This window comes from Ambystoma mexicanum, chromosome 4q, assembly GCF_040938575.1.
Source record: "Ambystoma mexicanum isolate Mex_15411 chromosome 4q, UKY_AmexF1_1, whole genome shotgun sequence".
In the NCBI taxonomy this organism is placed as follows: Eukaryota; Metazoa; Chordata; class Amphibia; order Caudata; family Ambystomatidae; genus Ambystoma; species Ambystoma mexicanum.
The window spans coordinates 915,579,442-915,594,036 of record NC_090928.1 but is presented as its reverse complement, the minus strand read 5'-3'; the positions used below and the strand labels follow the sequence as shown (position 1 = coordinate 915,594,036).

The 14,595-nt window shown below is 44.8% G+C and overlaps 1 protein-coding gene across 4 annotated transcripts in view; it reads right to left on the bottom strand.

Moving 5' to 3' along the window:
* The window catches only part of HAAO (3-hydroxyanthranilate 3,4-dioxygenase), an 840,136-nt gene that overhangs the window by 742,434 nt on the left and 83,107 nt on the right, over positions 1-14,595 (bottom strand). For all 4 annotated transcript variants that reach the window (XM_069608470.1, XM_069608472.1, XM_069608471.1 and 1 more), the window contains exon 2: positions 13,562-13,640. In XM_069608470.1, coding sequence (XP_069464571.1) covers positions 13,562-13,640 — 79 coding nt within the window. The remainder of the gene's footprint in view (positions 1-13,561; positions 13,641-14,595) is intronic.

Here is a 14,595-nt window from a genome sequence, read left to right as displayed (position 1 = left end):
TGTGCCCCGGCCTGGTCTCATTTTCCAGGCGCGAACCTCACTGTTAGTTACAGTTCAACGCTCTGACTTCATGCTGTGTGTTTTTTTCCCTTGTGGACCCTTGTCATCTCTCTGCTGGTGCAGGTTATTTAACTATGAATGAGAACTCAACTTAGCTGTGAGGGGACCAGTCAGCACACCTCAACAAAAAATTAAACACTGCCTTTGCTAATTTTCGGTTTTAACTGCTGACTAGGACTCAAATTAAAATGTGTGTATTGGAATTGGTTTTAAAATACTATCGAGTTCATTCTTCCTGTTGGCTTGTTTTACTTTTTTCGCATGTTTTATTTGCTAAATTATTTACATCCCAAAGAGGCTCTGGTTTAGCCTTCAAGTATAGCAAAACTATGATATGATAGGTTATTTATAATGCGCTTAATACCCAGAGGTTTCTAAGTGCGGACCCGGATATAGAATCTGTGTTACTTCGTGTCGTCTTGCTTCCAAGGCGAGCGCGTTGCCGCTGAGCTATCCTCCCGAGACGACATGGTGTTAATTGACAGAGAATTCGCTCCCGCGCTGTCTCTTCCAGAGTCGTCTTTTTAATTTTTCAGGAGCAGATATGTTTCCCATTCACCTCAGAAATAATAAGCCTGGGCGCTCCTGTCAATATTTTCTCACCATTGTTCTGACACTGGAAATGTTTGAGCAGAAACAGTATGCCAATCCTGCCATCAAAATTCTGCGAGTTCGATGACATCATCTTCTCTCTCTAATGTTCAGTCGACTTATAAAAAGTGTGAGTGCATCGAACACTGATCACCATGAGAAGGAAACCGTTTATAAAAGCTACAATAAACGTGACCATTCCTCAATTACCAGCAGCTTCTCTCCCATACAGCAATATTTGTCAACAGAACGCTGGGTGTACTCAATGTGCCAAGGCAATTGAATAGGATGCTATATTGTTGCTGCTTGTTGTAACCTGCTTCTCCCTTTGTGTCTATGCTGTGAGCATGTGAGCTGTGCAATGCCTGTGAATGTTTGTGGTATGTAGGATGCAGAATGATGATTGAGTGTTTTCCTTTGAGGGTGTTCTGTTTAGTATTAGTTGGAAGTGAGCTGCCGGGATGAGATGGTACTGGTGGACGTCTCTGTATGTCTCTTACCTGATATACTAACTTGATACCTGTAACCTGATAACCAATGACAAGAGTCTTAAGTAAAGAAGCTGTTTTCTTACCTGAGGCTGCAGTGTCATCTTTGGAAGAAAGTATCACCTTTAACATTGGTGAGGAGCTGGCTAGGGACCAAGGGGGCCATGAGGTACCAGAAGCAACTGTCCAAGGAGGACAGAGAAGTAAAAGAGACACCTGATGAGTAGAAGGGACCCCTTAAGATCAGAAGACATCCACCGCCCCACCTGCATCTCTAAAGAGAAAACCCTCTCTCCAACAGAAGAAAAGTGGCTGTCAGGCAAGGGGAAGTTGAGACAGGCTGGGGGCTGCCTGGCTTTGGAGCAGATTCAACAATTGGGCTCCTGGTTGGGAGCATATTCTACCCAGGAGGGTTGTTTAGGAAACTTCAGTGACTCAGCAACTCGAGGCGAATCTGCTCGCTCAAGCGGCAGACGGCGTGCAAGTCCTGCAGCCGTACAGGTACGGTTACGTAACTTGCTCGCACTCCGCATACTGTTTAGATAGTGAATCCCCTTAACCATAGCATTAATTAGATTTTCTCCGTCTCTTTAGGATTTTCCTAGCGGGGACCGCTTGTAAAAGAAGGAAAGATAAAAGAAATAAACTCTGAAACAGGCTGGCAATATATAGACATTGACCTCCACTGAGAGGTAAGATATACTCACGCATTGACTGTATGTTTTCGATTTACTGTTACAAGTCTAGAGGGACGCAAAAATAATCAGTGATCCCTTGTTTTTCTGTTTTTCACAACAGGATTACATAGAGATCAGCCTCCGAGGCTAGCGGATCTCCATAACAGTGCTTGTGGAATTATTTTACCCATAGGTAAGCTGTGTGTTTTTTGACATTAGTACAAACAACACAATGCATGATTTAGTCAGTTTAAATAATGTATGCTCAAATACTCCCCTGATAATATTCTCCCTTCCCCTGCAGCACAGACATCATACTATACAGCTTCTCGTCCTGATGAAGGCCGTGTACAAGATGAGGCACATCAAGCCCACCTAAACGGCTGAAACACCTCGGTGTAGACGCACTACCCCCAATGACAGTGCATTGACACTGTTTAATACAAAGAGAACTTTTGCCTTTAACTTTTCTATGTGATGTTACAATGTTGAATGATTTATGTGTATACTACAATATGTGAACTCTTTGACAAACCACGATTGATCAAGTTTATCTTGCACACACAAATTGGCAGTTGTGCCAAAAAATGTTTGGCTCCGTGTGTTGTAAATATTTTTGTCTGTATGTTCGGTTAAGCACCGTTTGATGTCATATCTCTTAAATGTTCATTTTATGTTGATTTACACAACTCTAGATATATAAAAAATGAGATTGGTTTCACAAACAGAGTAAGAAAAAGTGATTATTTTCTTTATATATGCAGAGGGTGACAAGGAGTAGGAGTATATTCAGAGCAAAGTTTAACTTGGACCTATTCAACTGGCTTTGGAGCAGCCAAATGGTGTTGCGTCTGCAAAATGCAGTGTGGGGGTCAACTGTGTTGGGTTTGCAAGGGGAAGACAGAAAAAGAGAGTGGGCAGACTGACTGTGTCTGCAGGAACTGAGCCTGCAGGGAGCAAATTAAGACTTAGATGCAACGGGCAGCTCGGCCAGGGAAGGCCAGCCTGGCCGGGGAGGTGCATTCAACCCAAGTGTCTACCAGGTCTGACGGAGGGTCATCCAGATTGCAAGGAGGTGTGAGCAACCGGTGGTATAGCTGTGGCGTGAACGGTGAGACACTCACCTGTGTCCTGGAGTCCTGGGACCTGGGTCCTGGAGTGATTTTGGTAGCAGTGTGTTCAGTGTCAGAGCGCTCACTCAGTGCTGACTCTGGAGGCCAGCCACCGCTGGGTTGCTTTTCCTGCTGGCAGGTGCCAGGGGCGGGGGGCAGTGGAGTGCTGATTGCCATGCTGAGAGAGCCTGTGGGTAGTGGTTGTGCCACACCCTGTGGGAGCCCCCTTGGATGTTGATGGTAGAGAGCTCCACTCCTAGGCAATCCTGTGCTATTATGATGACATCACTGATACTTTATGTAACGGCTCACTGTGCTATTACAGTGTTTTGTGCGCTGAAGATCCATTCCTCTGTTGTTGGTTTCAGTAAGAGAATGCTCGCCGGGAGAGAGCAGCCAAGCAGGGGCAGGTTCAAGGGCCCGGTGGTGAGGAGGAACAGTGTGTGAATTCTCATGCACCTGGTTGTGAGGTGGTAAAATGTGCAAATTGCAGTAGAGGGACACAAGGAAAGATGACATGCAGCAATGGGTTGCTGGTAGAAAGGCAGGTTAGATGTCAAGGTGAAGCCCCACAAGGTACGTTCCTGAGTACGGCTAGTTGGGATGTGCCAGCAATTGTCATTTTAGTTCAATGCTGGCGCTGGATTTAGAGTCATGTTGTAGTTTAGGGAAACATTTATCCTGCACCGAAAAGCTATACGCATAGAGCTGTTTGCTTGATCTTTGGTTAATAAGCTGTTTGTGATGTGAGGCTTGTTCAAATTAAGTGTTGTGTAGCGTGTTCACTGTCAGGGCTGAGGTATGTCGGGAAGTGACACAGTATGAGGATGTGTGAATGGTGTGGCTTCTGTTTAGTATGGCAATCTGAACAGCAATTGTTGACTTTATGTTTTATGTTAACTTTTACCACCACAGGATCAAACAATTATATAGACTTTGTAGCTCAGGGCTTGGACCTGCAAAGAGTAGGGAATCGCTTCATTTACCATGTTACTTGTGTGCACATTTACCACTTATTGTTTTGGTGAGGTTGCATGTGTGTTTGTTTTGTTATGTAAACTTATCTGGTGACTTAGCGAACGATTAAATAGGTTTAGGCGGCCACATTTGTTATGATGTGTGGTAGAATTGTGCCAGTCATTTCGGGGCTTCGGCCAATCTACATGCCGTCTCAGGGGTGTTGGACACCCAGCATGTTGTGGGGTTGGAGAAGCTGTGCCATTTGAGCTTTGGTGAGCGTTGGACACTCAGTTGAGAGGTAGGTGTTGATGTCTAGTGTGAGTGGGGTGTTGGACATCCATTAGTTGTTTTTGCCACGATGTGTTGGACACTCAGTTGGGAGGTAGGTGTTGATGTCTAGTGTGAGTGGGGTGTTGGACATCCATTAGTTGTTTTTGCCACGATGTGTTGGACACTCAGTTGGGAGGTAGGTGTTGATGTCTAGTGTGAGTGGGGTGTTTGACATCCATCAGTTGTTTTGGTGAGTTGGACACTTAATGTGTTATTGGAGTGGGTTTGCCATAGTTGTGACGTCTGGGGAATTTCCACTGTTGGCTGTGTTGGGTTATGTCATCCTGTGGCCTGGCAATACTGTGTTACCGTTTCTGTTGTTTTTGGTGTGGTGCTGTCACATTGTGAGTTGTTATTGCCTGTTATGCCAACTACTGGCGGCTGTGCGCCATCTAGCTATGGTTATGTTGGTGAGGAGTTCTGATTGGAGTGTTGTTGGACACCAGGTGCACCATTGCTGTTCACCACTGTGTGGTTGGGTAGTGGTCTAAGGGTAATGGTTCTGTCTGTTGTACGTTGGTTGATGTTTGCAGTGTTAGGGCTGGTTCCTTTGTATAAGTTGACCTGCTGTTTGGCCAACATGTAGGATTGTGGAGTGGTCCGTGTGTGGGTTGTCCTCTAATGTTCCATGTGTAAGGATTGTGAGGGGTTGGTTGGAGTGGGTGTTTTTCTCTCTGTTGTGGTTGGAATGGAGTGGTTGGTTCAGAGACCTGTGATTTGGTTAGTGTTGGGACTTTGCTCTTGGAGAATTTAGAGGTGATTGTTGTTTTGCTCTGTTCCTTTTGTTTGTGTAAAGGAGGGAGATATTCAGTAACCTGCTTCTTCCTTTGTGTCTGTGCTGTGAGCATGTGAGCTGTGGAATGCCTGTGGATGCTTGTGGAATGTTTGATGTAGAATGCTGAGTGAATATTTCCTTTGAGAGTGTTCTGTTGAGAGTTAGTAAGAAGTGAGCTGCCTGGATGAAAAGGTGCCGGTGGATGTCTCTGTTGGTCTCATACCTAATATACTTACCTTATACCTGTAACCTGATAACCTATGAAAAGATTCTTAAGTAAATAATATGTTTGCTTACCTGAGGCTGCAGTGTCATCTTTTGAAGAAAGTATCACCTTTAGCACACCTTTAGCACTGCTCATATTCCAAAGCTTATTAACATACGGAGTGATTATGGCCACTATATTAACATACGAGTCATGAGATTGGATGGTAAATATTTTTGTAGAGAATGTTTTAACATGACTAGGTACACACCCTTGCTATGACTATGAATGTTTCTATAACTCTGTTTAAACATGTTTACATGTAATTGCATATATATTTGTAAGTACTTGTTTTAACCATTTGTGTATGTGTCAAAAGTGTCTTTGTAAGTAAAACATACTAATAAAAGAAAACATTACCTAGAAAGACACTCCTCAGTGTATGCCCCTGCTGTGATGCTTAATGAACCACCATCCTGCTTCTCTCATCCAATTTAAGGCACTACCAAATCACCTTGTAATTCTGCTCTAGTCTTTTCAAACTTCTTGTTCTCATCCATTTTTAGGTCTGGTGGGAGAGACCATGGTCTCTGGCATCATATTGCAGGTACATGTGCATCCTGCTGAAAGCTCTTTTTCAACTGTGGCCATTTTGTAAGGGCTAGTGGAGCTGTTTAATTTGGTGAGAGATTTGCTGAATGTTGCTTTGAAGGGCTTATTTAGTTTCCCTGTTGAATGGCACCATCAGGTATAAAAGCTGGAATCAGGAAGGGTGCGAAGACTATGGGCCTCATTACGCGGTAGGCGGTAGGCGGTAAGGGATTACCAGCACCAGTAAGGGCACCGGTGCCGGTAATCCCTTACCGCCCTACTACGAGGTCCCTTAGCCGGTCCCTTCCCTAAAGCCTGGTTTTACCAGGCGTTAGGGAAGGGACCCGTTGAGGGACTTCAGAGCTAATAACGGGCCCGCTAATAGCGGGCCCGTTATTAGCTCCATCCCCAGTCCCATTGAGCCCTATGGGGGCTGAAATGGGAATGGGGAATGGTTCCCGGAATGGGGACTTACCGGGGCCTCCAAGGTCAGAATGACCCGGTAAGTCCCTATTCTGGGAACACAGGCCTGGAATGCGGTAAAGGGGTAGCCATGGCGCTAGTAGCGCCATGGCTACCGCCTACCACGTAATGAGGCCCTATTTATCCTCAGTTCATTGTTTTATTTGGGGAGATTTTACAGACAGGGCAAAGTGAAACATAAAGCTAGCTGTTTCCCCACAAGCGATAATAATGGTTATGGTTAGGATGGTCTCTCTTATAGAGACTTGTCTCTCCCACATGATGTTGTAGATTAGGTCTATGAGGCCCTTGTGGCCAATGTCCATAGTGCTCAAGGGAGAGAGCTTCACCTCCCTGCCTCCTGCTGTATTGCAGGCCCACCACGTTCATGAAACCTCTTCTTTGGTATTACTCTAGATGTGGGCTTTACAGAGTTCCATACCTTAGCACCAACCCAGTATTCAAGACTTTGAAGATTGTAAGAAGGCTTCTCCTTCACCTTTTCAACAGTGGGAGTGTGAGGTCAGCCAAAAGGTAAACCAGAGGCAGCCCTGATTCTGAGGGGGAGAACAACTGGTGGAGACACAATCCTTACCCCTTCCTCTGGTGCCAGAGTATTGCAGTACATCCATCTCTCATGCCATGCCTCAATTCCAAAGTTCTCAACAGTGTTTTCATTCATTTGCAGAGGTCGCCAAGATGGAAAGGAAAGGGGAAAAGGAACCCCAAATGAGAAGATCAACTTTTTACCAATTGTGACAGCAGTGCAGGACAGCGGGGGCAACCACACAGCAGGGTCAATGCTAAGCTGCCCAACAAGGGAGAGAGTGACCTGCCAAAGAGAGCCACGGTCCTACGCAATGTTCAGGGAAACAGAGCCCCACATACTCAGACTGACCCCCTAGATCACCAGTAGTAGGTGGAGAAGGTGAGTAGCCATAGTGGTAGGAGAGTAGTAGTAATTGTGCTGCGAGTAGTGGTAATAGTGGATGAGAGTAGTGGGAGAAGAGTAGTGGTGGTAGGAGAAGGAGTAGTAGACATGTGGGAGGAGTAGAAGTTGGGTGAGGGGAGCAGATTGGTTAGAAGAGAAATAGTAGCAGTGGAGTAGGAGTGGTAGTATTCGAGCGGGAGGAGAAGGAGTGGGGTTCATATGAAAGGGTGGAGGTAGAAGGAGGGTGGAATAAAACATCAGAGGGAGAGAAATAGGAGTGGGAGGAGTCTAGAAGGCAGAAGTAGGTACAGCAGAAAGGGAAAGGTGAGAGTGAGCGTGCATGGTTTTAGGCTGTTCCAACCTAGTAAGTGCAAGACAACATTCCTTATGTCTGTTAGAACAGTAAGCAGGATTAGTGCAAAGAAAGTTAGGAAGTCGCTGAGGGAGGTGAAACATCAAACCTTTAGGGAGACAAGGTAGAGAAGAAAGATCATAGATAGTAGGGGTTACCATCTGTAGTACTAACTCCGGGTTATGGACATCGGTGGGCCTCCCAGGAGTGAAGAGAGAGAGGAGTGCCATTTCCTAAAACCCCTTGGTCAGCCAGTGCCTCAGATCAATCAAATTGCCTGTCTTTAATCCTTGCTTCAAGAAAAGTCCCTTCTTGTTGTAACAGTTATAATTTAAAAAAACATGGACTGTCTGCAGGCTCTGTATATTTTTCTGCTATCTGTGACAGGATTCTACATGAGCCTTTAAAGGTAATATAAGGGTCTGCCAGGAGAGATGCAGGTGTATAACGTCCTACTTGCATATCATTTCTAGGTAGTTCTCCTCACCACTCTAAAGTAAGGCTAGGCTCCCTTAACCCACCTGAAACCTTTTTCCACTGTCCAGACATGCCTATGGCCTGACCTGGCCCTCTGGGGCACTCCTTCACTAGCTGCCTTTTCATTTTCTAATACTCTGCCTTGTGGATTGGTTCTTCTACAAAGTTCCAGTGTCTGTTTAATTGCCTTCTCCCTCCTTCTCCACCTTTCATCCAACAGGACAGTTTTTCCTCTGCACTATCTTTCTCTTCCTTATCTTCATCAACCTCATCACTATACTATTCTTTGCCCGGATCTTCCTAACTCCATAAAGTCTCATCCTCCTTGCACTGTGATGCTTCTATTTGAGCCTCCATGCTTTCCACGTCATCCCTTCCTTTATGTCTGTGATTAAGTCCTCATTGACGTTCACCATCCCCTCACTACCCCACCGGTGGGTACTTATGACCACCACTTCCGGGCTTCCACCTTGGGCTGTTCTCATTGCCAAAACGTCCTTGTTAACACCTTTACGATGATTTGCTTCTACCACATCCTCTCCGTGAACTTGGGCTGTTCTTCTCACCACTGCCTCATCTCTACCACATTGCACTGTTCCCCTTGCCCCACCTTGTCTCTACCACTTTGGGCTATACTCCTCAGCACCATCTTGTATCACCATATTGGGCTGTTCTCATCAACAACGCCTCTCTACCAACTAGATTCACCTGCTCTTCCAGTATCATCTGCTTACCTTCTTTCTCCTAGGCTGTTACCACCTCAGCCATGTCCTTCACTACCACCGCTTTCACCTACTGATCCCACTACTTTCTTATCTTGCCTGTTGCCACCTGTGGCCAGCCAACTCCTTCTCCAGCACTCCCAAGTCTCCAGCCTTCTCTGAACATAAGCCTGCTGCACCCACAAACCACAGTCAGCAACCGAGGCTGTTTGCATTCATAGTCTGTTCCCTCCTCCCTTGGTGTGTGCTTTTCACAAATGGTAGGCATCTGTGAGTTGTGGTTGAGGGACGGCTGGCATTATCTAGGTTCACAGACAGCAAATGAGATTGATTTGGGCTTAGCGGGTTGGATCAAGCCTGTATATTAGAATCATTCTTGTCACCATCCTTGAGAGCTTGGGCTTTCCCAGGGTGTGATTTTAATACTGGAAACAGACAGGGTAAGCACCCTACACTCATTGATACTCAAAACAGTCGGTGCTTTTGAGGAACATGTACCACTGTGTTCTCTGGAGGGAATTTTTCTGCTGAGTGACAATTCTTTGGTAATTTGCTTTTTCTTCCTAGAAAGTTCCCAGTCAGCTAGTTCTGGGATTGATGCATTATATCCTTAAGCTGGCCAATTCACTGAATGTCTCTTTTAAGAGGAGAAATACCTTCCTGGGTGTTCCAGAAAAGGTTTTAACAATGGTACTATGCAAGCTAGCTGGGTCTGGTGAAAGGAAATAATTACCTTAAAGGGGAATTCACGTTTTCCTGCACTGGACATGGATGTCTGTTTGGAAAGGGCTGCAGGCTCTCTCAAGTGCGAGAGGTGCCTTATCATGACCCTGCTGGGCCTTCCCAGAGGTTTGGGTATGTGTAGGGTTTTAGTATTAAGCTGCTCTGATTGAGTGATGTACTGAGGATGGTCCAGACTCCCAAGACTGGCCTTGGCTGAGGTGGTGTTAAGGCCATGCTAAGAGGCGGGGACCTTGAGAGAGCTGCCTGGGGATCCTCACCATTTCATTGCCAGGCCATCAGCACTGGCACAGGGTAGCAGCAGGCCCCTTGTTAAAGGGACGTTATGGTTAAGTGGCGCTACCAAAAACCTATGAAATTCAGAAAACAAACTGTGTTAAAGGGACGTTATGGTTCCACAGTACATTGATATATGTTCTACTTCATTGTTTCCTTGCATTTTGACTGTGCTGTCATTATTATTGCGTCTTTTGAGTGCCTCTGATTGTATTGTAAACTACTCACAATGTCCCAGTCTACAATGGCCACCATTGGCAGAGTTTATTCGGCTGTCCTTTCTTTCTAGAAGGCACCATTACCTGCTTCTCATGAGTATGACAAAAACTGTTTTCATAAAAGAGCAGTTTACAAAAATAGTTTACTTCTACGCACTGTAGACATCAAATAATGTGTGTGTCGAATTCTCACTGTTCACTCTTTGCAAATATGTACTTAGGCTGGGTTTTTTAGGAAAGCATTGACAGACCCAGGCTAATAGTTTTGGCTCTTGTGTAGGCATGGGAAAGGCATTGGCTAGGCACTGCTGTAGTGGCATTAACATGCCATTGATGGTAGCAGGTGCAAAATGGTGCAAGTACCTGGGCCTCTAATAGCAGTGCAAAAACAAAGAAGTGATGGCTGGAAGGTTTAGAATGAATCTTAACCACTGGAGTTGCTCTGGGCAATCCTCCAGACCACCGTTCTTCACCTGCCAAGCCATTACAGAAGGGGAAAGACCATATGCAAACCAGGCTTGGCCCCACCCCAAAAGGGGCAGTCCAGCCCGAACTGCTAGGCCACATCCCTTCTGCACGAGACCACAAGCATCCCCAAACATGTTTCGCCCTTGTTGGGGCTCATCAGTGAGGAGTAGCTTGGGTCTTTAGGCCCAGCAGGCACAGGACCCACGTCTGGGCATACCCGTCCCACTCGGGGTGACAAAGCAAGAACAAAAAGGTGATGGGTGAAAGGTTTAGAATGAATCTTAACCACTGGTGCCAATGGCTTGGCAGGCGAAGAACGATGGTCTGGAGGGTTGCCCCGAGCAATGCCAGTGGTTAAGATTCAGTCTAAAACTTCCAGCCATCACCTCTTTGTTTTTGCTTTGTCACCCCGAGTGGGACGGGTATGCCCAGAAGACCACTTTGAAAAAACACTGGCAGGAACCTCAAAGTGCAAAGTTTAATGGTAAGTTTAATGGTAAGGCTTGATTAAAGCGAGCTCCCATGAGGGGGTTTGTTGGGCAGGGATGGACAAGATCTGTGTGGGAATTGCCATAGGGATTAGCGTGGCCATGGGCAGTCAATGGGTGGGCAAATAATGCCATTTCTCCTTATTTGTACTCTAAGGCAATAGTTTCGGTTTAGAGGTGGTGCACGCACCACCTAACAGCTCAAACTAAAAAGAGGTGTGCGCAAGCACTACCAATCTGGACCTATTCCCAGAGAGAAGTGCTGGTGTTAGAAGAAATGTGGTTTCCCATGCAGACCATGTTTCCCTTGCAAAATTGCACATCCTCAGCTCACCGCTGTGTAAAGGGAGTGGCTGATTTTGCTCCGTAAACTATCCTTGAGCTGTGTATAATACACTGCCAGTATGTGACAAGAGAACATGGAATTGAATAGCGTCCACAGTTTTGAAATGTCCCTGTCTGAAAACAGAAGAACACGAAATAGCTGCAGTAAGATGAATTGCTTCTTCTAATTTTCTTTGAGGTGACTGCCTCTCATCAATTTCTCAAATGGACTTGAACTTTTAACAACAAAAAAACAAAATACCAATAGCATACATAATGCAGAAAACAGGAGATTTGATATTGCGATAGTAATGCTCTAACGCCTCAGCTAATAGGCATAATGGGTACATTTGGCAACATTGAACTGATGACGTTTCACATGGTGCACATTCTTGCAATGTGTGACCAGACAACAGAGCGGTACATGTATTTCTTTCATTTGTCTTCTATGTTCGTTTGCTGTGGTTTATTATTTTATTGTAATTACTGTAGGAACACAACAGTACACATCACATGTGCTACTGTACTTGTCCTAATTAGCCTTGTATTTAATTTGCTAATTGGTAGATTCCAAGTGAGTATTGAATAATTCAACCTTTACATTGGAAATGTATCAGAGGTTAACTGTAAGTGTTCTACTGAATATATGCTGCTTTAAAAAAACATTCTTTGTAGTTTCTTTGTTGTCTTCTGTTTGCACCATGACTTTAGATTGCAAAATAACACATAGGATGACCTGCTTAGTGAACAGGAAGTGTGCAGCCGGAATGTACTAATGTATAGGGGCGTTGTACAAATCACCTGCAGTTTGTGTTAAGACCCACACCGCAGACCACGGAATCACTGCCAGTATCACTGAGACATGGGGCCCGACTTACACAGCATTTTTTCAATGGGATTTTCCCATTGCCAAACGTGTTTGTAAACCAGGCCCATTGCATGCAAGAATTGTGCAAGTTGCCTTGGCAATGTAAAACCAATTTAAGGGAGTAAAGATCCCAATAGGCAAGTGCTCCATTTATGAAAGTATTAGTGATACCAATAAATCCCAGTGCTGTTCACCTTTAATCAGATTCCATTTTCTCAAATTAATAATCCAGAAAAGGGAATGAGAATAGTCTCATTGGATGCACATAGATTATCTACAATTTGATAATACAATATCTGTTACAATGCACGAGTATATGTGTGCATGTGTTAGTAGAGTGACATCCTTAAAGGGGTAGTTCACTCAAACACGTTATTGTTTAAAAAGCTGGGCCATATTCAAAAATATATATACACAATATTTTTAAAGAAAGTTCCTATGTAACATTTCAAGGAAATGAGGCTCAAATTCAGACAATTTAAGCACTAGGAGGCATCCATTTTGGGAAATGAATGAGCCTCCAGTGTCTATGTTAACCTCTGCTCCTGTGGCAACAATAAAGCAAAGCCCCCTTACTGGGAGCTTTTTCATATTACAGTCGGAGAGCAGAAAATGCTGTCAGCCCCTGCCCTGTGCTCCAGGTGAGTGCTTTATTGTTCTTCTGCCCGCTTTCCCGGGCTCCCCCGCCCAGGGCAGCCTAGGAGACTTAAAACAAAAGTCCTGGCAAGCATAATAACCTCGCCGCACACCGTGATCAGCGTTGCAGTGAGGTATTTATAATTGCTATGCCTTTCGTTTTGAGTCTCCGGGCTCCCCCGGGCTGGGGGAGTCCAGAAGACTCAAAGCAAGTACCGGCAATTATAAATACAATGTTGTATTCATAATTGCAACGCCTTTCGTTTGGAGTCTACCGGGTTCCCCTGGTGAACATGCTTCCCTGGGCTTGGGAGCACAGACAACGTAAAATTAAAGTCAAGGCAATTACTGTGACAGCCTCCTCTCTTCATGTTAAGCTCTGTTCTCTGGCAGCAGTAAGCAAAAGCTCCCAGCAGGGGGCTTTTGCCTGCTTTTCTTGATTAGTGCCGCAGGAGCAGAGCTTAACATGAACAGAGGAGTCTGCTTCTTTTCACAAAATTGATGCGCCCATTTAAAAAATGTGAGCCTCATTTCCCCATAATTTTACATAGGAACTTTCTTTTCATATATTTTTGATTATGGCCCATCTTTTTAAACAATCATATTTTTGAGTTAACTATCCCTTCAAGTTACAAAATCGAAACTAACAAAATAATGTATGCTTTGATATGCACTTTGGTTGTGGGCCTACACGCTTAAGGCAGCAGCTCTTATCTTTAATAACCAAGTCATTACTTCATAGCACTAGGCACAGGCGCCTTTGCATCTGACAACCACACACAAATATTGCTATATGTAAAACCACTTACCTCTTCACCCTCCTCAATGTGATAATCAGACCGCTCGTTTGGCCCACCAACAAACATGACTTTCAGCTGCTTTGAGTGCCTATAAATGAGAGCAGAGGATCCTGGAATTAACAAAAAAATGCTTTTCAAGGTTTTTAGTATTCGCAGCCTGCTATGCACTTGTATTATCTATAGTGCACACACAGTACTCCTAGAAAACCAATCACATGAGATGAAATGTTAAACTATGTCGGATTATAGGATGCTGCCAAGATAGTAACTTCATTATCTAAACTCAGGACATAATTCCCACAGAGTGGCTTATTCACAGTACTAAATATGCTTTACATGAAAACGTTTCTTTAGGAAAAAGCTCAACATTTTAAGCTGAAAAAAGAGGAACTGTGAGTGACGATCGGGTAAGATTCTGGACATTTGCATTCTGCTTTTTTTACAGTGTTTTTTTATTTACATTTATAAGGCACTTAATACCAGCAAGTGGTTTCTAAGCGAAGAAGCGGTATTCAAACCTGTGTTGCGCCATATTGCCCCTGAGCTATCCTTCCACCCCTGGAATTTTCGATGACCCTTCTGTAATAATGAATGCATGGCAGATGTATTTGTGTGTGCACATTCCCTATCAAGCAGTCACACATCTGCATGAGGCGGTGGCCCATGCTAATCAGGCTTTGTATTATCAAGGCATAGGCATGGGTAATCAGGCTTTGACTCTCTGTGCTGCCCAAGAGGTGGTGAACATGCACTGCACACCTCTAAATTGTTGATGTTGAAAGGAGGGTAAGTAAGCAGTGCATCCAATTGGGCACCTCAACTGTGAAGCTGTATTTACAGGCTGCACCCCCTTCCCCACATTGGGAAGGAGAGGGGTGCCCTGACCCCTTTTTTGCATGTGCACTCTGCTTTGACCCATGCTAAGGCTCACAGACTGGATGAGCATCACTGACATCCGTAGAGATTGCAAAAGATGCTTGGCAGTATCAAGAACCTGTGCGCTGTTCTAGACACGTCAGGTGCACTCAGAAGGCCACATTCTG